At 39.3% G+C, this 25,138-nt stretch overlaps 1 protein-coding gene across 1 annotated transcript in view; it reads left to right on the top strand.

The window, feature by feature from the left end:
• Positions 1 to 24,907, top strand: part of LOC134528966 (atrial natriuretic peptide-converting enzyme-like) — a 91,961-nt gene extending 67,054 nt beyond the window's left edge. The window contains exons 15-16 of the mRNA XM_063362634.1: positions 8,970 to 9,118; positions 21,667 to 24,907. Of these exons, the coding sequence (XP_063218704.1) occupies positions 8,970 to 9,118; positions 21,667 to 21,843 (326 nt within the window). The 3' untranslated portion in view covers positions 21,844 to 24,907. The remainder of the gene's footprint in view (positions 1 to 8,969; positions 9,119 to 21,666) is intronic.
• The last annotated feature ends 231 nt before the right edge of the window (positions 24,908 to 25,138 follow it).

The following is a 25,138-nucleotide window of genomic DNA, read 5'->3' as shown; positions in this document are numbered from 1 at the left end:
GCACCGACTACGAAAAGGCAGCACATTGGGAAGCACCGACTAAGAAAAGGCAGCACATTTGGCAGCACCAACAACGAAAAGGCAGCACATTTGGAAGCACCGACTACGAAAAGGCAGCACATTTGGAAGCACCGACTACGAAAAGGCAGCACATTTGACAGTACCGACAACGAAAAGGCAGCACATTTGGAAGCACCGACTACGAAAAGGCAGCACATTTGGAAGCACCGACTACGAAAAGGCAGCACATTTGGAAGCACCGACTACGAAAAGGCAGAACATTTGACAGCACCGACAACGAAAAGGCAGCACATTTGACAGCACCGACAACGAAAAGGCAGCACATTTGGAAGTGCCATCATCGAAAAGACAGCACATTTGGAAGCTCCATCAACAAAAAAAAAAGGCAAAGAGGAAGCACAAGTTACGAGATCTAAGTCTTAGTTAGAAATCAGAATACAAGAAATAAAAACATTAAATTCTTATAATCTAAATTATTTATTTTATTGCTTTACATTATACAAATGCAAGTAAAACAAGCCATTATTGTATGTAGCCATCATTCCTCAGTTCCTTGAGTATGAAGGATATTTCTTTGATGCACGAATAGTTTCCTGCACAAAGCGAACCATGTAGAAGTCTTAGCCGGTCAACCAATATGTTTGGATCTTTCCATGATGTGTAATCAATCTCTTCTACCACCATCTTCCTTGCACCTTTATAAATATTATGATCTCTGGTGTCTTCCGTTTTACCGCCAACCTCAGGGTAACTTTCATGTTTGAGACGGTGATCATCACAAGCTTGATCAGATTTATTTAATATATCACGTCGTTTCCACCGTTTCGGTCTCAGGACACTGCCACATTCTTCGATCTTGGCAGCTTTAGGTGCTTCATCATAGTCTATGTCTTTGTCAACAGCCTCAGAGTCACTGTAACAATCACCGTAGAAGGAATCGTCTTCACCCAATTTACCGTAATAATTCGATGTTGATGATGTTGAAGTGTCTTCATCGTCTTCATGCTTCCTTTTTAGGAGTCCATCATTTTTACAAAGTAGGAAAGATCTACTTGAATTCGGCTGGAATATATTCTCACTTTTCACGTTAAGGATTCTTCCATTGTCTTCATTCTTCCGTAAATCATCAACCTCCTTCAATTTAAGTCCTTTGTCGAGATCGGAAGAGCCAAGAAAATTATTGTCGTAATGCAGATCACTCTTCCTTAGGATAGTAGATTCATCGTTGTCCTCTAGCTTGTACGCAGGCTTGGCGCTACAAGTTCTGCCATGTCTTTTTAGGCTCTCTCTCCGTGTAAACAACTTGCTACATCGAACACAACTTATCATATTGCGCAGTGGATTTTTAACACAGTCATTCTTCTCGTGTTGTCTTTTATTCTTTCTCAAGATAAACTCTTTACTGCAAAACTTACACCTATGTTCTCTCGATACAGCGTCAGATCCCAAATCAGAATTCATATTAGTTACTGAGACTAATGCCAGATACCAATTGAGTGTTTTAAATTAGATCCAATACTTAAATAGAAATTTTTTCATATTTCATCAGCGAGAATTAATATATCTCATGCAAAAGTACTTTATGTATGTAGTTCTGCTTTTCAACAACAGATGTCGCCACATGTTGCTTGCAGGTAAATAATATTTAGTTCTTTTATGCGGGATGCGGGATGCTCACTAACGATCGCAAAAGAAGGATGGCTTCGCTAGACTCCAAGGAAAAGGAAGTTCGTCTTGCATGTTGGTGCTCCACAGATGTCTCATGGCATAATATTAAATTGACTGAGTAATGATATATGTTAATTCCACCTGATAAAAATATTGCAAGTTTTGATTTAGTAGCAGAAATTATCGAATTAAATGTAACTCCAAATAAAATGACATGTCTCATTAGACAAAAAAAAATCCATGCAGAGAGCGGTTTCTCAGAATAGTCAGAAACACTTGAAGAAACCACAGGAATGATTGCAAGAACACGGGAAAACCCATCAAAATATTGACAAGAATAATCAGGAGCACACAAAGAAAACCATCAAAATATTGACAAGAATATTCAGGAGCACACAGAGAAAACCATCAAAATATTGACAAGAATATTCAGGAGCACACGGAGAAAACCATCATAATATTGACAAGAATAATCGGAAGCACACGGAGAAAACCGCCACAAGTTTTCTTTGTTATCATAAAATTACAGAAAAAAATTAATAAATAAAAAAACACAACAAATTCAAAAACTGATTCTGGCTTGGACTAGAACTCTATCTTTGCTCAACAATGAGAAGTTCACAAGCTAGCATAATCAGTTTTTGAATTTGTTGTGTTTTTTTTATTTATTAATTTTTTTCTGTAATTTTATGATAACAAAGAAAACTTGTGGCGGTTTTCTCCGTGTGCTTCCGATTATTCTTGTCAATATTATGATGGTTTTCTCCGTGTGCTCCTGAATATTCTTGTCAATATTTTGATGGTTTTCTCTGTGTGCTCCTGAATATTCTTGTCAATATTTTGATGGTTTTCTTTGTGTGCTCCTGATTATTCTTGTCAATATTTTGATGGGTTTTCCCGTGTTCTTGCAATCATTCCTGTGGTTTCTTCAAGTGTTTCTGACTATTCTGAGAAACCGCTCTCTGCATGGATTTTTTTTTGTCTAATGAGACATGTCATTTTATTTGGAGTTACATTTAATTCGATAATTTCTGCTACTAAATCAAAACTTGCAATATTTTTATCAGGTGGAATTAACATATATCATTACTCAGTCAATTTAATATTATGCCATGAGACATCTGTGGAGCACCAACATGCAAGACGAACTTCCTTTTCCTTGGAGTCTAGCGAAGCCATCCTTCTTTTGCGATCGTTAGTGAGCATCCCGCATCCCGCATAAAAGAACTAAATATTATTTACCTGCAAGCAACATGTGGCGACATCTGTTGTTGAAAAGCAGAACTACATACATAAAGTACTTTTGCATGAGATATATTAATTCTCGCTGATGAAATATGAAAAAATTTCTATTTAAGTATTGGATCTAATTTAAAACACTCAATTGGTATCTGGCATTAGTCTCAGTAACTAATATGAATTCTGATTTGGGATCTGACGCTGTATCGAGAGAACATAGGTGTAAGTTTTGCAGTAAAGAGTTTATCTTGAGAAAGAATAAAAGACAACACGAGAAGAATGACTGTGTTAAAAATCCACTGCGCAATATGATAAGTTGTGTTCGATGTAGCAAGTTGTTTACACGGAGAGAGAGCCTAAAAAGACATGGCAGAACTTGTAGCGCCAAGCCTGCGTACAAGCTAGAGGACAACGATGAATCTACTATCCTAAGGAAGAGTGATCTGCATTACGACAATAATTTTCTTGGCTCTTCCGATCTCGACAAAGGACTTAAATTGAAGGAGGTTGATGATTTACGGAAGAATGAAGACAATGGAAGAATCCTTAACGTGAAAAGTGAGAATATATTCCAGCCGAATTCAAGTAGATCTTTCCTACTTTGTAAAAATGATGGACTCCTAAAAAGGAAGCATGAAGACGATGAAGACACTTCAACATCATCAACATCGAATTATTACGGTAAATTGGGTGAAGACGATTCCTTCTACGGTGATTGTTACAGTGACTCTGAGGCTGTTGACAAAGACATAGACTATGATGAAGCACCTAAAGCTGCCAAGATCGAAGAATGTGGCAGTGTCCTGAGACCGAAACGGTGGAAACGACGTGATATATTAAATAAATCTGATCAAGCTTGTGATGATCACCGTCTCAAACATGAAAGTTACCCTGAGGTTGGCGGTAAAACGGAAGACACCAGAGATCATAATATTTATAAAGGTGCAAGGAAGATGGTGGTAGAAGAGATTGATTACACATCATGGAAAGATCCAAACATATTGGTTGACCGGCTAAGACTTCTACATGGTTCGCTTTGTGCAGGAAACTATTCGTGCATCAAAGAAATATCCTTCATACTCAAGGAACTGAGGAATGATGGCTACATACAATAATGGCTTGTTTTACTTGCATTTGTATAATGTAAAGCAATAAAATAAATAATTTAGATTATAAGAATTTAATGTTTTTATTTCTTGTATTCTGATTTCTAACTAAGACTTAGATCTCGTAACTTGTGCTTCCTCTTTGCCTTTTTTTTTGTTGATGGAGCTTCCAAATGTGCTGTCTTTTCGATGATGGCACTTTCAAATGTGCTGCCTTTTCGTTGTCGGTGCTGCCAAATGTGCTGCCTTTTGGTAGTCGGTGCTTCCAAATGTGCTGCCTTTTCGTTGTCGGTGCTGTCAAATGTGCTGCCTTTTCGTTGTCGGTGCTGTCAAATGTGCTGCCTTTTCGTAGTCGGTGCTTCCAAATGTGCTGCCTTTCCGTAGTCGGTGCTTCCAAATGTGCTGCCTTTTCGTAGTCGGTGCTTCCAAATGTGCTGCCTTTTCGTTGTCGGTGCTGTCAAATGTGCTGCCTTTTCGTAGTCGGTGCTTCCAAATGTGCTGCCTTTTCGTAGTCGGTGCTTCCAAATGTGCTGCCTTTTCGTTGTCGGTGCTGCCAAATGTGCTGCCTTTTCTTAGTCGGTGCTTCCCAATGTGCTGCCTTTTCGTAGTCGGTGCTTCCAAATGTGCTGCCTTTTCGTTGTCGGTGCTGTCAAATGTGCTGCCTTTTCGTTGTCGGTGCTGTCAAATGTGCTGCCTTTTCGTAGTCGGTGCTTCCAAATGTTCTGCCTTTTCGTTGTCGGTGCTGTCAAATGTGCTGTTTTTTCGTAGTCGGTGCTTCCTATTGTGCTGCCTTTTCGTTGTCGGTGCTTCCTATTGTTTTTCCTTTTTTGAAGGTGCTTCCAAATGTGCTTCCTTTTTTGTTGATGGTGCTTCTATTTTTTTAATGTTGTTTTGACTCTAGTATTTTAGTAAATTGTTCTTGATTTGACTAGCGTATTATTCAAACCGGTTAATGTATATAAACGAGTCCTAGACAGCAGGACGCTCAGTTTGTTACTGCCGTCGACGGTGTACGGATCACCTAGTTTGATTCTTCTGGTGCATAAGTCGCGTAATTGCCTGTTCTTGAGACTTCGATGACATCTTTACCGACTTTAACATCGTACTCGATGGAGGATGTACCATCGACTACGGGAACCATGACGTTGGCGCCGACGATGTTGGAGCAGATCCCGTTGGCAACGACGACGTCAACATTGGAGGAGATTTCAACAGATGTGATACCACCATCATCCGAAGTTTCATCGTCAGCAATGGATTCTTCAATTAATGAAGAGCGTACTTCGCATCAGTGCAAATACTGTGGTGCATCATTTACTATCACCTCAAATGCTCGCAGACATGAAAGAAGCGGTTGTTCTAATAATGTTCACAGAATACAATTTCAGTGCAATAAGTGCAATAAACTAATTTCACGTCTCGATAGCTTACATCGTCATTATAAAAAATGCTCCGAGACGTATAATGAACATGGTTATTGATTTGACTCATGTGTTGTATCGGCTAATGAGACTATATATAAGTGCTATGAACTTCAGTCCGTCTCTGGCTGTGGTGATGAACGGATCGGATAGTCATTTAAAGTCATGTAAAAGGCTTAGTCCGTACAGTAAGAAGACTGTTTGAATCGAGGAATCCAAAAGGCTTTGGTAATTTGTCAGTGTTTTTTTTGTACTTGTAGTAGTGTATTGAATTTATGTAATAAATTTTTTTTAAAAGAACTTGCGGTGTTTTTTATTTTCTCAAACCTTACACTTTAGTGGTACTTTTTTAAAATATTAATGTTGTTTTGTATCGACAAGGGATCGAACCAAGGACCTTAGTCGATCCAATCAATCAGTATATAGATTACAAATTTATTTAATGAATTTTGAACTTTTTCCCGAATCTCTAGCATTAAAATTACGAATTTCCAATATGGTAGTCTTGACGTCTGATAGGATGATGGTAGTAGAGGATTTAAAGTCTCTTTACGAAAGTTTAACATGGTTTATTGAAATTATTATTTTTTCATAAAATTAAACATTATTGCATCGATCGGGTATCGAACCGATGACGGGAATCGATCGAATCAATATGTAAATTAATGAGTGATTTATTTAATGAATTTTGGAACTTTTCCCGAATTTCTAGCTAAATAATTACGGATTTTCAATATGGCGGCCAAATTTCAAGATGGCGGGTGTCACAGTAATAAATGATTACTGCACTCTAGCGGATAAGAACTAAACTAACATGGCGTCAGCGCACTCTCGCCGACGATACATTGATGATGGCTTCCAGCATCAAAGACAAGATGGCGGACATGACGTAATACTAGATGACGATATATATGCTTTGAAAAAAAGTGGTGGGAGTCAGTCTGCTAGCACCCACCACGGGGGAAGGATCGGTCGCCATTTTTAATTATTTTTTGCCCTCACCGGGTTCGAACCGAGGACTCCGAACTCCGTGTCGTACATGTTTGCTTTTTTTTATAAATATTTTATTAAAATTTTATTATTTAAATTTTTTTATAAATTTTAAAAAAAATTTCATTAAAATCGGATAATAAATAAAAAAGTTAAAGATGGCTACCGTAACGGAAAATGCAACAGTGACGTCATCATTCAAAATGGCGGATAACACATCACCGGAATGTTCGAGAACACAATGACGTCATCCAAAATGGCGGATACAAGATGGCGGATCCAAGATGGCGGATCCAAAATGGCCGCCGGGGTCAAGGTCAAAGGTCAAGGTCACAACCATCCAAGATGGCCGCCGTGACGTCACAATCCAATATGGCGGTTGGCACCACAGGCACCACAGCCTGAAGCCTGTCCCAGCTCCGGCCAAAACATACTACTCATACTATATATTAATCGTCTAAATGTAACATTTACGGACATGCATTTTTTCCAAGGCATCAGTTGATTTTCTCCGTGTGGTCATTAATGTAACTGACAAGACTCCTGTGGGTGTTCCCTGAGTGCTCTTGGTTATCCATGGCAAAAAATATCTTTATGTTCTTTTTTTTCATAATGAGACATACAATTATTGTATTAAGAGTTTCGTATAATTGGTTAATTCCTATTACTAAATCAGCACTTACAATATTATTTTTATGATGTGAAAGAAAAAAAATATATCCATAACTAAGTCAAATAATATGCTTTCAAACACCTCAGAAACATCATGCAAGACGATTTCTCTTCCCCTTGATGTCTAGTGAAGCCCTCCCTGTCTTGCGAATATGAGAGAGCATCCCGTATTTCCACATAAAACGAGGCTGCTTTTACAACACAACAAATATTGAATTTTCGATGCTTGTATTTTTCTCGAAGGTAACTTATATCAGGTGGAATCAGATACTACTTTTTAAAGCACGAACACTATTTGAGTCAACGCAAGGTATTAGCCCACCGGGAATCAAACGTTTAGGCAGATAACAAAAATGTTTAACTACTAAAATTGAAGATGTTAGTTAAACTGATGTCATGTAAGTCGCCCATGGACCAGCTTAGGTATGATGTATGATCTACGAATAAACAAATACGAATACATCTAACGCGATGTTGTTTCTAACATCATGTTACTAATATCTTACATTACATAACAACGTTCATTATACTCACAAATACCTACTTTAAGTGTTTGACAATAACATTTGACAGTAAGTAACGACAACTTTTCAATTTCACTCGGAGCTCGCCAAACAAACACCTATCACAAGACACATGAACCCCTACGCGATAGGGTATTCGGAGCCGTAACCGATTTTCAGAACCGGGGATTACGGTACTAGTCCAATGAACTGAAAATTCCCGGTACTTTCGGTACCAGATAGTATTTTTTTTTTTTGTTATTAATGGTGCAGCAGTCGGTGATTGAAGTAGTAACAGTTAGTTTTGTACGATTAAACAAGTTTTAGTGACCAAAATTTTAAAAGATAACCATTCGTGCTACAATTTTTTATTGCAAAAAGTATTTACTAACGTGAAAAAATCACTTTATTCTCAGTCTTACCCTCAATCTTTAAGTTTGGAAGGGGGAAAAACATTTAAAAAATAATCGTTTTAACGCATGCAAAGTCATATAATTATTAGCTTAAAATAGCATTTCTTCTTTTCATAACAAACTTAAAAGGAAAAAGGTGTTTGCGTGGATTCCATGCACGACAGAAGTGAAACTTCTTGCTTATTAAGTATAGATAAAGATAAATTATTTACTTTTTCAATCACTCCAATTACATTAAAATGAACGATACTTATTAAGTTAAATGCACAAATCAGTAACAAATCATAATTCACCTGAAGTATACTTATACGTACTTGTCTCCGGAAGTGACTTCATGAGGGTTGTCCGAACTGGAAATGAAGTATAAAGGGCTACAAGTAGACGAATATGTCTTCTTCTCGAGGACTTCCAGGGAAAGAATCATCGCTATTTTTAAAAGCGTTTGGTGTAAGTTATATTAAACAGAACACTTAAGTTACTAAAAAAACTTGTAAAACCAATATGAATTTATTTATTGTCAGGGTTCACACATTAAATTCTAAAAATTATGTATCAATAAATGTTTATAATAAAATGTTTATGACAAACGTGCACATAGAACCATCGTAATTTACGAAATAAATTGCATAAAGGTAAGGCAGTTTTTATAAATTCTTGTTTTTATAACTAACTGAGGGTAAATTTTTTATTATTAGCTAAAATAGTTTGTTATCAATTTATTTATATATATTATTAATTTAACAACCTGTGTATCTGACTAACACTATCGCACGTCCAAAACGCTCTGGCAGACAAGGAAAAATACAGTAGCTGCGTGGGCCGTAAGTAAGTACACAACTCTGAGCTTGGATGCGGTCACGGCCTAGATCTCATCGCAGAATTGTGCGTCGTCAACACGCAAGGCCTAACCTGGACTTGTTCGCTGTTGCGTTCCAGCGACCGAGTACGAGCCGGCCGTGAACGAGGTGCAAGTGCCGGTGTTGAACCGCGAGCTGTGCAACATCTGGCTGCAGCAACGGAACCTGAACGTCACCGAGGGCATGATCTGCGCCGGCTACGCCGAGGGAGGCAAAGACGCGTGCCAGGCAAGTTACAGCTCGCCTGGGAGGCAAGGACGCGTGCCAGGCAAGTTACAGCTCGCCTGGGAGGCAAGGACGCGTGCCAGGCAAGTTACAGCTCGCCTGGGAGGCAAGGACGCGTGCCAGGCAAGCTACAGCTCGCCTGGGAGGCAAGGACGCGTGCCAGGCAAGCTACAGCTCGCCTGGGAGGCAAGGACGCCTGCCAGGCAAGCTACAGCTCGCCTGGGAGGCAAGGACGCGTGCCAGGCAAGCTACAGCTCGCCTGGGAGGCAAGGACGCGTGCCAGGCAAGCTACAGCTCGCCTGGGAGGCAAGGACGCGTGCCAGGCAAGCTACAGCTCGCCTGGGAGGCAAGGACGCGTGCCAGGCAAGCTACAGCTCGCCTGGGAGGCAAGGACGCGTGCCAGGAAAGCTACAGCTCGCCTGGGAGGCAAGGACGCGTGACAGGCAAGCTACAGCTCGCCTGGGAGGCAAGGACGCGTGCCAGGCAAGCTACAGCTCGCCTGGGAGGCAAGGACGCGTGCCAGGCAAGCTACAGCTCGCCTGGGAGGCAAGGACGCGTGCCAGGCAAGCTACAGCTCGCCTGGGAGGCAAGGACGCGTGCCAGGCAAGCTACAGCTCGCCTGGGAGGCAAGGACGCGTGCCTGGCAAGCTACAGCTCGCCTGGGAGGCAAGGACGCGTGCCAGGCAAGCTACAGCTCGCCTGGGAGGCAAGGACGCGTGCCAGGCAAGCTACAGCTCGCCTGGGAGGCAAGGACGCGTGCCTGGCAAGCTACAGCTCGCCTGGGAGGCAAGGACGCGTGCCAGGCAAGCTACAGCTCGCCTGGGAGGCAAGGACGCGTGCCTGGCAAGCTACAGCTCGCCTGGGAGGCAAGGACGCGTGTCAGCGGGCTGATTACGAACACCATCGACGACTAGCGTTATTCTTCACGCGGTAACGAAACACGTATCGCATTTGGTGATTACGACCCACCTTCCGATATGCGTTTCGTTATTTTCCACGGTAACGCTAACCTGCGATACGAATCCATGACGTCAGAGGACAAGCAACAATTGAACAATTAATATGTTCGTCGAACAGACTATTTTGTAAGTGAATCATGAATACTTAGTGTTACTGGAAACAAAATAATCTTTTTCAATGCACTAATTTCTTAAATAAAGTATTTTAAGCTTTTTTGCTGCCTTTTTCGTAGAAGTTTAAATTAAAAATGCAGTTAAAGATTTCGCGTCGTCATTGTGGCTAACTGCGTCTTGCCATGTAAACATAAACATCGAACGAGAAGCATGTTTAAACTTCAATAGAATGAAAATGAGGCTACTCTACAGGTTACAAAATTAAAGGAACAACTAATTACCACGAACCCGTGTCTGTTTTTATTTTACCTATTATTGATATGATATGAAGAATGGAATTTAAAAAATATTTAGTCAAGTTTGGTGTGCTTGTGTAAAAACATAACCTTATACTTTAAAGTTATACATATATGTGGTTAATTATAAATTTAAGTGGTTATTAGCATACCTAATAAAAACAACACTTTTTAACATATTTCCAGCGGTGAGCTTTCTAGTTTATGTAATCTAATCAATTAATATTTTATAAATATATTTTAATACTCATGTGCTTTCGTGGATTTTATATACAAGTGTTGTGAAACAATGTTTCCAAGATATTAGTACCATTCGTAAATACAAATAATTTTGCTAATATTTATATCATAGGTCACTCAAACATTTTTTACTCCCTTCGTACACTTGGTAAAGTTTAATTACAGTAAATTATTTAAATTTGTGGTTTTCTTGATTAGAGTGCACATGCCGCTATTAAAGAGTAGGCTACACTGTGTTGAATATTTGTGTTCTCAGTTAAAATAAGCCTTAGAGTGGCACTGGTAAAGTTACTGCTGCCCAACAGAAATCATGGTGTGGTTTATTAAGAGCCACAGAGAGTTTGCAGCCAATTTTTCTTCAAATAATGAATGTGAAGCTTGCATGTATCTGTGGATTTAACTGGCAAAGAGGCTTAACAAACGTTTAGGGACATTAAAAACCATTGACCATTGGCAAAATATTAGTTTTTACAATTTTTATGTAAGCAGCAGCCTTCAATTACAATGGAGAAGATATGGGCTACTTTTTGTATTTTTATTTTTTAAGTCTGTTTTAAACTGTTCAGTGTGTTGGGTTGCATATTCTAAGGATAAAATTAGGCCCATAATGTTTCACTTTAAAAAGATTGAAATTTTAAACAGTTATTATGGAACAGTTCTTGAAAATTTTCAGTGTAAGAACAGTTTTTTTTTATAATCTGAGGATATGAATGTTCATTGCTATGTTTTTTTTAATTGCTGTTTAATTTAATCTCACCAATGACTTAAACAAGTGAAACTAAGTACTGAGTAATTAGAGTAATTACTGAGTAAACAACTTTGTTTTCAAGATGGCATTCAAGTTGGTTAATGATCCAACATGTATGTAAATTATTAATATGCTGCAATTATTTTAAAAACTGTCTTGAAATATTCAATAATTTTAATTATCTCCCCCCCCCCCCCCCCCTTTTTTTTCCATTAAGATAAATTAATAGATTACTTTTTCTCAGCAAGTTTAGAAATTGATAGTTTAATATGTAAAATAATATTCAGTTTGAACAATTTCTGATGTACATGCATACCAATTATTTAATCCATTTTTTTTTAATTCAGTAATGGATCAACATGATATATGCTGCAATAAAAAGAGCAGCTTAAGCAATAGCTGCTAAGATAACAGCTGGCAATATTATCCAAGTTATATTTCTGAGCAGCCTTGACCAGAGAATTATCCAAATCTTCGGTACAGCATCATCATTGGGAACGATGTAGATTCTAGAAGGTGGTTTTGTCCCTCAACCTCTGGTAGACATTATATTGTGGTAGTCATGCATTTTGTTTATCCTATACTTTTACAAATATTTATTTGAAAATCAAATATATATTTTTTTCAATACTGGTATGCTTCCAATTTTGTTGTTTGAGATTGGTGTAGTGGGTTTAAAATAAGAGTGGTGAAAATTAAGTAGTTAAGATACCTGAAAGTTGACAGAGAAATTGGAGGTGTGCTACATTTAAAATGAAACACAAAAAAAAAAAAAAAGACTTGCATGAACATGGAAGTGTTAATAGTTCATATTAAAAAAAAATAAAAATTAAAGTTGTTCTACTCAGAAGTGTATGCAGAATTTTGTTATGAGGGAGAAAGGGGGATGGGGAGGAGGAAAGTGGTATAGAAGCACTTAGCCTGCTGTTGGCTTTATTTTTTTTGGGAGGGAGGGAGGGGTGGGGGGAGAATATAGATTTTTCTTTTAGGATTTTGGGGGAGGCTAATATTCCTCTTGCCCCTGCATATACCCCTGGTAGATTCATTATTAAAACAAGACCTCTTACAATCCTTGTGTTTTCATAAGATAGCCAAGAAACCTAAGAGTTTTTTTATGCATATTTGTTATAGGAATGGCCATCAGTCACAATCAGTTACATATTAATTTACTGTATTAGTCTTTTATTTAAGTTAAATTTTACTTAATATAGTTAAATAAGCTGTTCAAAGGCTTTATCACATATTTTAAGAAACATTTGATTTGATCTCTAAATACTAGCTCAAAAATTGCTTATTTTAATATTCACACACATCTAAGCACAGATTTAATGGTTATTGGTTATTCTGATGATAAATAGAAAGATAAGAACAGTGAGTGATGATAATTCATAAGATGCAGAGTGTTGACTGGGGAGGTGCAAGGAATGGAGCTGTACCAAACTTTATCGCAAGATGAATCATACTAAGTCAATATTTGTTCCTGAATTATCTAGCTAAATGCAATGTGTGTCATTTAATTTGTTTGTACTTGTCTCAGTCTCAATAAACATACCTACATTGATTCTAAACTTACAATAATAAAAATTAGTTCAAAATATTTTTTTTATATTCGTCCACATGAAACAATGTCTATACTGTATACAAATGGGCTCACTGGCAACAACAAGCAGTTGTGGAACTTGCTGAAACTTGCATTCATAGTCAGCTAGTCTAATGAAATTCTTCCATGTTATATCTTGTTTACACAAAAAAAAAGTAAAGAATGGTTATATACAAGCATTGTGAAATCTTTGACTGGAAAAACCTTGATAATACTTTTAGTCAGCATACTTTATAGAATGTGTACTTTGTTATTAGCACCTCCTTTATTATAACTCTGCCTATATGATACCTAGTGTAACCTATACAATTCATACTGGTAATGATCAATAGTACAATTTAAAAATAATAAAAAAAAAAGATCAGTTGAGCAGCAATCAAGAAAGATGGCTGGCAGCTGATAAACAACATTCAAGAAAGACAGCTGGCAGCTGATGAGAAGCATTGGGAATATGTGCTTCTGAAATGATAACCAGCAATTTGATTAAAAATGCATCAAAGAACTTAAAGAAAAGTTAAAAGGCATGCTGGAGGCATGTGCTAAAATTGCCAATTATGAGAAAATATTGTGTTAAGAAATCATTTTTTGTATACAAGATTCCTTACAGACATGTGCATTGATTTTTTTTATTGGACAGGCTATTAATAGTTAATATTAATAATTGTTTAATTATAACCATCCATGGAAAAAAATTGAGATATTAAATAATACACTCTTTGTAAATATTTTTCATTTAAAACCAAAACAAAATCTGAAATTTCAAAATTTTAAATTAATAAACTTGTAAACATGAAGCAGCACACAAGCAATTTCCCATGTATGAGATTTACTTGAAATAACAACCTATCATTAAATGATGCATAGTATCTATTTTTTTACACACAAAAAAAAACAATGGTTCAAAAAAGCCACTGCCAACTCTCTCAGGACAATGAGATCATCTGCTGAAACCAGAAAATAAAAAGTTAACATGTGTTTAATATAATATCCAAGTTATACTCAAAAGTAAAATGGAAATGAGTGAACACTTATTTTCACAATTTCTTTAACAAATGCAACAAACTTTATAACAAAGTATTTATTAAATTGCATAGCTCGTTTCTTCATGTTTCTTCATTTTCTAAGGTTTTCCAACTGCTTCTGAGGATGCAATCTGGCAATTCGAAGGGATTTTGATGGTTTCTTAACAATCTTCTCTGCCTTCTCCTCAAGTTCCATAGCTAGCAGAAAGGCAGCAAAGGCCATTGTGTAGAATCTGAAATATTTTCAAACATTAGGTAACTAAATTAGTGTAATATAGTTTGGTAGGCTACTAATTGTTAACAAGAGGGCCTGATTAATAAAAATATTTTTTAAGATGATATTATTGAGCTAATATTCCTCGATGTAACGCATAACTGCATTCATTTTTCTTTAATTTCTAAAAACCATTTTAACTTTTCGACTTCTTTTCCAACAATTCTCCATGAGTGTGTTGTAATTCTTCAAGCAGTTAAACTAGAAATATGCCATTTTAATAGCTTGTTAGCAGTAGCGGATCCAGAGGGGGGGCTAAGGGGCTCAAGCCCCCCCCAAAAGCATCTGGGTCCACTATTGTTTTAGTGTTTGCCTTGATAAAGCCTAGCCTCAGCTGGGTCAAGCCCCTCCCAAACCAAAATCCTGGATCCCCCACTGCTTGTTAGGTTAGGTAAATCAAAAAATTTAGACATGAGAATGATTGGTTGGCTTAAGTAAGCTACATTAAAAATACTGTGTGATTTTGTGAACTGTTTCTTAAGTTATGTTACCAACAAAAATAATAGGTATAAACTGTAGTGTGGTTGGTTAGGTTAGAGTTAGCTGTGTTACAATATATAATTCTTAAAAACTGTTAAAATGAGTTCACAGTATATTTAATATAACTACCATAACCAGTGGCGTCTCGTCAGGGCAAGCAAGGCAAGCAGTGCTTGCCCAGGCAGTTTCCAGACATTGTATTTTTTAAATAAATATTTTATTCAGAATAGTATTTTACTTTGGCTCGTGCAGTTAGGTGTATGTATTTTTTACACTATCTTCTTGGGACCCAATACTGTGCGCTGTGCGCTATAAAAAAAGAACTCGTTGACACAAAAACATGCTGTTTTAGAAGCGTTGCTAGGTTTAGAAGCGCTGGTAGGATCGCTTTCAGCAGGAAGGCTGCCGCAGTAGTTTCCTTTCGGAAGGGGGGTGGCATGGTACAAAGATTCAGGGAGGGGATTGGCTGGAAAAATACGCGGTAGAAGCTACGAAGGTAACGCTTTCTTGCCGAACTGGAGCGAACATGGCCGAAGCAGACGGTGGAATTTTTCCGCTGACTGCTTCGGCTATGTCCGGTACAGTTCGGCACGGCAGGTGGCGATGTCGCGTTTCAGTCGGCGGTCGTCTCTCGGGGCGCGCGCATCTCTCCCGCGGGCTGTTGGCTGGCAGTGCGTGGGGGATTTGTGGGCGTACGATGATACTACACTCCAACTTAGTATATAAGTAATGTAGAGTAGGTATTTTACTATCAGAATAATGTAAGTCAATCATTATTTTTCAAAAATAATTTTATTAAAAAAAATGTCAATTTTTCTACCTGTGGAATAGTTAATGTTCAGTTAAGAAAACTACTTAAATATCACCATTTTGTACCTTGAAATCCATATTTTCCCGGCGGAGGGTCCCCAGACCCCCCCCCCCCCCCCCCCCAACCTCATCATGTTTTGGTGTGAACGGAGTTATTGCTTCCCCTCATGTAAACCTCACGCCTCGCCACTGACCATAACCTAATAAACTGTCTACACTACTTTCAAGTATTTGTAGTTAACCTAATCAAACCAGCCATTCCCACCATTAAGTTTGTTAGATGAATTAAAAATAACAAAAAAATAGTGTGGATCTGTGTGAATGGTTAGTTAAGTTAGGTTAGTTACATTAATTGTACTACAAAATATGTGTGGATGGTTGGTTAGGTGAGGCAAGCTTAATTTTCTATTAGTAAAACAATGTTACAGTATTGATAGCCTATGTTAATTATTGGAATTAATGTCTGAAAACTAATAAATAATTTAAAAAAAAAACATATGGACAAGTAGCTTTTCACCAGATTTACCTCATTATACAATATTTAAAATGTAGCTAACCTAACCAACTGTAGATGTGAATAGGTTTGCAGTATTTGAAGTGTAGCTAACCACACATAACCAACAATTTAAACAGTAAACAACTTGAAATATCTCAACAGAAATAAGTATCAAGGTTGATAATAGGAACTCAAAATTACCGTTTCCATAAACTTATTTTTATAATAAAGCCTCGCCTCCCCTACATAAAAGCTCGAAATGTTATTTAATAGAATCATCCTGTATAAGGAGGGGAATTGATAAATAAATTATTCATCAAGTTATTTGTTTTATGATCAGCCCCACTTGTTAACAATTACTAATGTTAACACACTTAGGTAATAGAGCCAATATGTAAATGAATGAGCACAAATGAAAAATGTCTTGCACAATTGAACACACAAGGAGGCCGGAAATAGCTTTCTGAAACTAAATAGAGAAATATACAATTTACTGTCTGAAGTCTACAAGCGCACAGATTAAACAAAAATGCATGTTGAGCAAATACCCAAACACAAAATATACATAAGCAGCCTATTTGAACTATTTATAGCTATGTTGAGTTCATAATGTGCGTGTAAATAATATCGCTCTTTAGGTTAGGATTAATTTGATACGCTATGATACAGCATTTATTAATATTCTTCTTACCTACTTTGATCGTATTTAAACCACTTCATAATTATTCCACACGGTAAATATGCATTGAAAACAATGATTTCATGGTACAATTAATAAACAGAAATAGCATGATAAGAATAATGTTCGCATGTTAAATATGCACATGCTAACCTAAAACAATTGTTTACGTTTAACTTCATCGCTTTACATCGTACTCGACTATATTTAAAACAATAATGTGCGATTATAATGACGTTTTTAGGACGGGATGACATTATTTTTAAGAGTAATTATATCACTTACCTCACATTCGCTTTGTATCACCACTTGAAATGCTCGTGATATATAACGTAGCTCCGGTGCGATAAATATCACTTGAAAAGTGTGCTCGTAATCAAAGTTTGCGATATATACCGCCACAACGTCATCAATATTCGAAGTTTAACGAAACAGGATGTGTTCGTAATCACGTTGCTGGTTCCTGCGATATTCTTCGCAAACCTTCGTTATTTATCGCAACTTATAACGCAAAGTGTGTGCTCGTAATCAGCCTGCTGGCAAGCTACAGCTCGCCTGGGAGGCAAGGACGTGTGCCAGGCAAGCTACAGCTCGCCTGGGAGGCAAGGACGCGTGCCAGGCAAGCTACAGCTCGCCTGGGAGGCAAGGACGCGTGCCAGGCAAGCTACAGCTCGCCTGGGAGGCAAGGACGCGTGCCAGGCAAGCTACAGCTCGCCTGGGAGGCAAGGACGCGTGCCAGGCAAGCTACAGCTCGCCTGGGAGGCAAGGACGCGTGCCAGGCAAGCTACAGCTCGCCTGGGAGGCAAGGACGCGTGCCAGGCAAGCTACAGCTCGCCTGGGAGGCAAGGACGCGTGCCAGGCAAGCTACAGCTCGCCTGGGAGGCAAGGACGCGTGCCAGGCAAGCTACAGCTCGCCTGGGAGGCAAGGACGCGTGCCAGGCAAGCTACAGCTCGCCTGGGAGGCAAGGACGCGTGCCAGGAAAGCTACAGCTCGCCTGGGAGGCAAGGACGCGTGCCAGGCAAGCTACAGCTCGCCTGGGAGGCAAGGACGCGTGCCAGGCAAGCTACAGCTCGCCTGGGAGGCAAGGACGCGTGCCAGGCAAATTACAGCTCGCCGTCTGCCTCGGCTTCACCCGCCACATCGCGTCCCTACACACTCACCCACTCGCCATTACTGCGAACTAATGTTCAGCGAATGTGACCGTAAGTAGAATACAACAGCCGCTTCTGGGAAAGAGTTAGTTCATGGTGTGGACCTCGACTACCATCTTGGTTTTCGGTGCCCTTGATCACAGCCGTTGACTTCGACTTTGATATATAACGATTCAACTGAAATTTAACATTTAGAGTGCAATATTATACTACAAATACATGCTAATTAAAAACACTAATACCTTTTTTATATATATTTTAATATCTATTCCACTTATCAGAATAAAACATAAAAGTAAAACAGTGGGCCACAGTTCGTGCCTCGGTGAGAGTAAACATGTAATTTGAAATTTAAAATATTTTTAAAAAAATCCTACACATATTTGTTTAATTTTTTCTGTGCAGTTATGACATTATCGTAAGGTGTCTTCAGTTCTACACTTGTAAAATAATTAATTGAGCAGCCCTACACAAACCATAAAACTAAGCAGACAGGCCTCACTTCCCCTCCCCCTCTCCGCATATACTAAACCCCCGATATATCACAGTATAGCAATATTGGCTGCCATATTGGATTACTCTCGTGTCGTGTACTAAAGTGTGCTAGTGTCGATCACCATCTTGTTTCACTTGTAATCGGCTAGAGAACACTAGTGTCAATCAACACACAGCCATCAAACTGTCCGCCATTTTGTCAGCCATCTTGACTACAATCTTGACCAAACAATTTGGAAACAATTCCAAAAATTCTAAAAATAAGGCCTTTTTTCTTAAATTTATTTCATTGATAACTGTCTTTGGTTTGTTATATTGACAGTGTAGAAAAGTAATTTTCATTTAACATTACTTATTACAAACTTGTCTTTATTAAACACCACCTAACTTATTGAAAATTGACTGATACCATAAAATTCTACCTGGGTTCAGCACTAAGTAAAATCACAAATGAAAAATTGTTAGTAATATTTCAACTATCTCAGCTGCTGACCAGTCGCACTACAAACAAAGACTATTTACAAGGCAACTGCCATACTAGTTATTCATGTCACAATTTGGCCTTCCATAGGCCCCAGCACGGCGTGCCTTACGACCACAATTTTATAATTCGGGCCATATTTGAGGGTGCCGTTTTTGTGATATCTACAAGGCATTACACAAAAATATTTCTTTTTTAAAATAAAAATTGTTTAACTAAATTTATAAAAAACAAAACCTCGACTTTAATTTCAATAAACATTCATAAAAGTTTTATAATTAAAGATTAAAATTTTGAAAATATTCCACAGAGAATTTAACACAAAAGGTTAAACCGTTTAAGATACTAAATAACTTCAGTATCCTTACAAGCAAATAAGCACAAAGTCCCTAAACCATGTTGGCTACAGTGATCATACACTGTACACTTTACACTAAAAATAGGTCCATAATAAGTGTGCCAATGCTGTCTATCTGGACAATTATTAGCAAGTATCCAAATTGCAGTCCTTAATTAAAGAACAATAATATGCATGTTCTCTAACCAGCTATTTCTACAGTGGCCTTATTAAGTATACTTAATGTTAGAGGCTATATTTAGCAATAGGGCTGCGAAGGCGTCGGAGTGAGTGCAATGGTCGACGCAGCACCCAGGTCACTGACCTTTCCTCCCCCTCCTTCTTCCGCCGCAGGTCAGTTCACAGTGTATACTTAGCAAGCTCCAGGGATGGTTGTGTTCGGGCCTATGTTAGGCAAGTAATTAGCAGTTACGCAAATACAATGTTTGTATGTTTTGATTTGTATGTTGGAGTCGCTGAGATACTAGCGGCAGTAGAGTCCAGAAGGCCGCGAGCCTCAACTAGTCATGCGCCGGGTGGCGGGTACTCGCTGCCGAGGTTCTCTGTTCGAGTCTCTGCTAGAGTAGCAGCACCCAGCGACCCGTCCATGTACAGGGCATAACGGTGTTAAAAGAATAAACGGCATTTCTTAAAAGTCAAGTGTGAGAATCACGAACTCACAGCCCAATTCAATCCCAAACCCCTCCACTATTAACTCCCGACTCCTACCCTACTCCTACCTCTTGCCTTTCAGTGGAAACACTGGTATGAGTGGGTAAAGGGTAGGAGGAAAGGAGGAGAGGTAAGAACACGAACCACCACGCCAAAGATGTACAATGAAAGCCAACCACAATATGGCAATTCAAAATATATTATATACACATATATAACACTTTTTGCTGTGTAAAGGCAAAAGTTTGGTTGGATTAGGTGTGTGTTTAGCAAATAATATTTTCGCACGTCTAGGTGATCGTTACTGAAATGAAAGTTTGGTTATGTTACATTAGTTACGTTAATATTGGGCAAAAGTGTTGTTGAGTTTTAAACTCTCGCAAAAATTCGTTGTGTTTTTTGTTTGGTTATAAACATTCAAAATTTTCTGATGTGGTAAAAGTGCATAAATGGCGTGCGAGCTGGGAACTGATTGGGCGTGCGAGCTGGGAGATGATTGGGAGTGAGAGCTGGGAGCTGATTGGACGTGCGAGCTGGGAGCTGATTGGGCATGCGAGCTGGGAGCTGATTGGGCATGCGAGCTGGGAGCTGATTGGGTGTGCGAGCTGGGAGCTGATTGGGCGTGAGAGCTGGGAGCTGATTGGGCGTGCGAGCTGGGAGCTGATTGGGCATGCGAGCTGGGAGCTGATTGGGCGTGCGAACTGGGTGCTGATTGGGCGTGCGAGCTGGGAGCTGACTGGGCGTGCGAGCTGGGAGCTGATTGGGCGTGAGAGCTGGGAGCTGATTGGGCATGCAAACTGGGATCTGATTGGGCGTGCGAGCTGAGAGCTGATTGGGTGTGCGAGCTGGGAGCTGATTGGGCATGCGAGCTGGGAGCTGATTGGGCGTGCGAGCTGGTTGCTGATTGGGCATGCGAGCTGGGATCTGATTGGGCGTGCGAGCTGAGAGCTGATTGGGTGTGCGAGCTGGGAGCTGATTGGGCGTGCGAGCTGGGAGCTGATTGGGCGTGCGAGCTGGTTGCTGATTGGGCGTGCGAGCTGGTTGCTGATTGGGCGTGCGAGCTGGGAGCTGATTGGGCGTGCGAGCTGAGAGCTGATTGGGTGTGCGAGCTGGGAGCTGATTGGGCGTGCGAGCTGGGAGCTGATTGGGCATGAGACATGGGAGCTGATTGGGCGTGCGAGCTGGGTGCTGATTGGGTGTACGAGCTGGGAGCTGATTGGGTGTGCGAGCTGGGAGCATATTGGGCGTGCGAGCTGGGAGCTGATTGGGCGTGAGAGCTTGGAGCTGATTGGGCGTGATAGCTGGGAGCTGATTGGGCGTGCGAGCTGGGAGCTGATGGGCGTGCGAGCTGGGAGCTAATTGGGCGTGCGAGCTGGGAGTTGATTGGGCGTGCGAGCTGGGATCTGATTGGGCGTGCGAGCTGAGAGCTGATTGGGTGTGCGAGCTGGGATCTGATTGGGCATGCGAGCTGGGAGCTGATTGGGCGTGCAAGCTGGTTGCTGATTGGGCGTGCGAGCTGAGAGCTGATTGGGTGTGCGAGCTGGGAGCTGATTGGGCGTGCGAGCTGGGATCTGATTGGGCGTACGAGCTGGGAGCTGATTGGTCGTGCGACCTGGGATCTGATTGGGCGTGCGAGCTGGGATCTGATTGAGCGTGCGAGCTGGGAGCTGATTGGGCGGGGCGGGGCTGCCTGCAGGGCGACTCGGGCGGGCCGCTGCTGTGCCGCGACGACGCGGGCTTCGACCGCTGGTTCGTGGGAGGCATCGTCAGCTGGGGCATCAAGTGCGCACACCCTCACCTGCCCGGCGTCTACACATACGTGCCGCGCTACGTGCCCTGGATCATACGCAAGATGTCCTTGTACTCCAACTGAACCGCCGGTTCCATCTCATGTCAGTGTGTTACTTTCGTTCATGTTGTAACCTACTGCATGCGCAATGCAGGTTGATGTCACATAAATGCATGTTTATGTTTTAAAAAAATGTTAGGATATAACGATAAAGTAGCTGGTATGCAATTTCAAAAGTATATGTATACTGCTGGCATATCAAACACTTGAAACAAAATGGCCTGATAAATAGTGGTGTTGGAGTTATTATTTTAACACATTTAAAATTATATATTTTGATAAAAGTGAAAAACCTGAAAAGAAAAAATATTTGTAATTTTTTTTTAAATTATTTGTACACTGATTCAGTTAAAATTAAAATAGTGGTAGGGACAGTTATTCAATAATTAATCATTATATTGAAAATACTGAATATTATTTTCCTTGATTGTTAAAATTATGAAGAAATATTTAGCATTAAATTTATATAATATTTTTAACTATATGTAGGCTCCCTATAATAGGCAATTTTCTCCACAAAATAATGGTTGTTGTGTTTATGGTAAAATATTCAATTACATAGTGTGTCTGCAAAATTAATTACTGTTTTTGATCATGAACTACAGCAAGTACCAGGAAACACAAACACATGCATATTTGATGTCATTTTTTTGTCTCAAACAAAGGATGTATTAATTGTATAACCTACAGAGAAAAAAATATCTCACTGTAGCTTGCTTTCTCCCTACCTTAGTAGACTTGTAACTACATATTAATATAGCGATCACTCGGAATGTCATATGGGCTTGATTCTGTCGAGTGCTGTGACCAATAAAACTATTTTTATACTGAAAATCTTCTTTCACAAAGGGTGCATCGCTGAGAAACTTGGGGCAAGTAATTATCGAGGTGGTTGTTTGCTGTTTCGTTGTAGAAGTTGTACTCAGCTAGACGAAATGTCATGTAGTCAATGTGTATGTTTAAGTGTCAGCTTTATACGTAAAAGTGATGCTATTTTGTGGCGTGGGAGTTTATATTCTTATAATACTGTTGCGGAGGAGGGAAATATTCTTAAGTATCAAGATTGCGAGTCTATTTATAAGATACGGTATGCTATCACCCAGAGCTTTAAATTGTACTTTTGATATATTTTGCAGGCAGTTACAAGTTTCTAAACTGTCATCATGTGGTTGGCATGAAAACTTTTTTGTTGAACTGGGAAAATAAATGTTTAAGTGGTAAATTACCTTTTAACTATTAGTCTTGAAACTACAGTGAGTATATTTCTGTTGTATGTGAACATTGTTAGAAATATCCTAGTTGGTAGCAATCTGCAATCTGAAAAGCATGTCAAATTTGAAATGTATTAATGGTAAATTTGTGTATGCTTGTCCCAGTAATTTTAAGTTAATAAGTATGTAAATGTTACGTATGACGTTGTCGTCAATGTTTTTGTTTTTGATATAATTAATTTAATGGATTGTGTGAACTACTAAAATGATCTCACGTTGTCAGTGTTTCATTGGGAAACTTTGTAATACGTAGTTTCGAACTAAAAGCATATGAGTTTTGTCAGTTTGTTGTTGTAATAATTGTGCACAATGTTCGAGACTCTTCTTGTCGTAGTTGGTCAACGTTTGGTTAGAATTTAGTTTAAGAATGATCTCTACCTCCTCCTGAGGCACTTTCTTAAATCCGGAAACACACGACCTGATAGGCTATGTATTTACAAAGAGGCACCAAAACGTTTACACGATCATTTACATTTCCCTTTTGTTTATGGTTTGCTACAACTAAATCATTACGTTCATTAAACTTCAGCGCACGTATCGCAGGAGAACGCCGCAGTATTTTACAGCTGTTCATTAGTGTGTGAATAAGAGACAAAGTCGGGAGAAGTTACAGAGTTAAAAAAAATAATACCTATTTAATCATGCTTATGGCCGGAAATTATAGGCTATTCAGCGCAAGACACCATAAACGTCTTTCTCAGTGTTGATGATCCTATGGCTTCAGGCAAATGGGTTTTTACATAGCTGACAAATAATTAATTAGGTGCTAAAACGTCCTGGTCAGTATCACAGAAGTTGCTTGAAGTAAAAGGAATATTTATATCAAAAATATGGGTAGTTACCTCGAATTTCTCTCATGTGTGCTGTGGCTGGGATTTAGGCTGGGTTTTATAAACTATACGCAATAAAAGCAAGATGCAAAAACGCAAATCAAGCATCGGCCAAAACCCAACTTCTAGCGTTTCGACTTGTGTTTCGGCCTTCCACATTTGAAGGAAATTTTTCAAAAACTTTAAAAAGATATTATTTTTTCACACACATCGCGTTTTCACTAATTAAACTATTTCACAGTGAAAGTAAATGACACTTTTAAATCAAGCTTTTTTTAAGAATTCCACAGTTTTTTAGGAAAAAATGTTATTGATGATTAAAAGCACAATAGAGAATTTGTTTCTAAGTGTTACAGTTTCAAGTTGCATGTTTCAGGCCCATATATGTTTGCAGTTTTCTTGCGTTTATAGCGTGCTGCGTCCTTGCGCTCTTGCGTTTCTTGCAGCGTTTATAAACCCACCCTTGGTGCTATGCGGCTTAATTCTCTTTGAAGTTTTTTTTAGGCTTGTCATGCAACCTCTGCACTTGCATTAAGTCTTGGGCTGAATGTCACCAACTCGATGGTAGGGCAAGCTAGCTTCAAGTTTGCAGCAAATTTTACCAACGTTTGCCAGAAACTTTGAAAAAAGCTTGATTCTTTAAGTCGACAGCACGTTGCAGGAGGTTTACTAATGAATTATTAGGGTTTAAGTCTCGTCACAAAGAGAAATATGTTGTACTCATACAAAAGTTTCCTCTAGAAACCAGTTACCTAGAAGTAGTTTGTAATACAAAAAGAAAATTATTATAAATTAGTAAACTTTGCTATGGTTATTCTTGCATACTTGAAATATGTCTTTGAAAACAATACTGAATATTTATTGTCGCACATTTTTGTCTCTCTGCTTGTAGTTGACAGGGACACGGGGCTCAACTGACCAGCTTGGTCGATACGCACGACACCTTTTTGTCTCACTGCTTGTAGTTGACAGGGACACGGGGCTCGACTGACCAGCTAGTTCGATACGCACGACACCTTTTTGTCTCGCTGCTTGTAGTTGACAGGGACACGGGGCTCGACTGACCAGCTAGTTCGATACGCACGATACCTTTTTGTCTCGCTGCTTGTAGTTGACAGGGACACGGGGCTCGACTGACCAGCTTGGTCGATACGCACGACACCTTTTTGTCTCACTGCTTGTAGTTGACAGGGACACGGGGCTCGACTGACCAGCTAG

This window comes from Bacillus rossius, chromosome 2 (assembly GCF_032445375.1).
Source record: "Bacillus rossius redtenbacheri isolate Brsri chromosome 2, Brsri_v3, whole genome shotgun sequence".
NCBI classification, from domain to species: domain Eukaryota; kingdom Metazoa; phylum Arthropoda; class Insecta; order Phasmatodea; family Bacillidae; genus Bacillus; species Bacillus rossius.
Note: the sequence above shows the minus strand (reverse complement) of the source record. Positions and strands in the feature narration are given on the sequence as shown.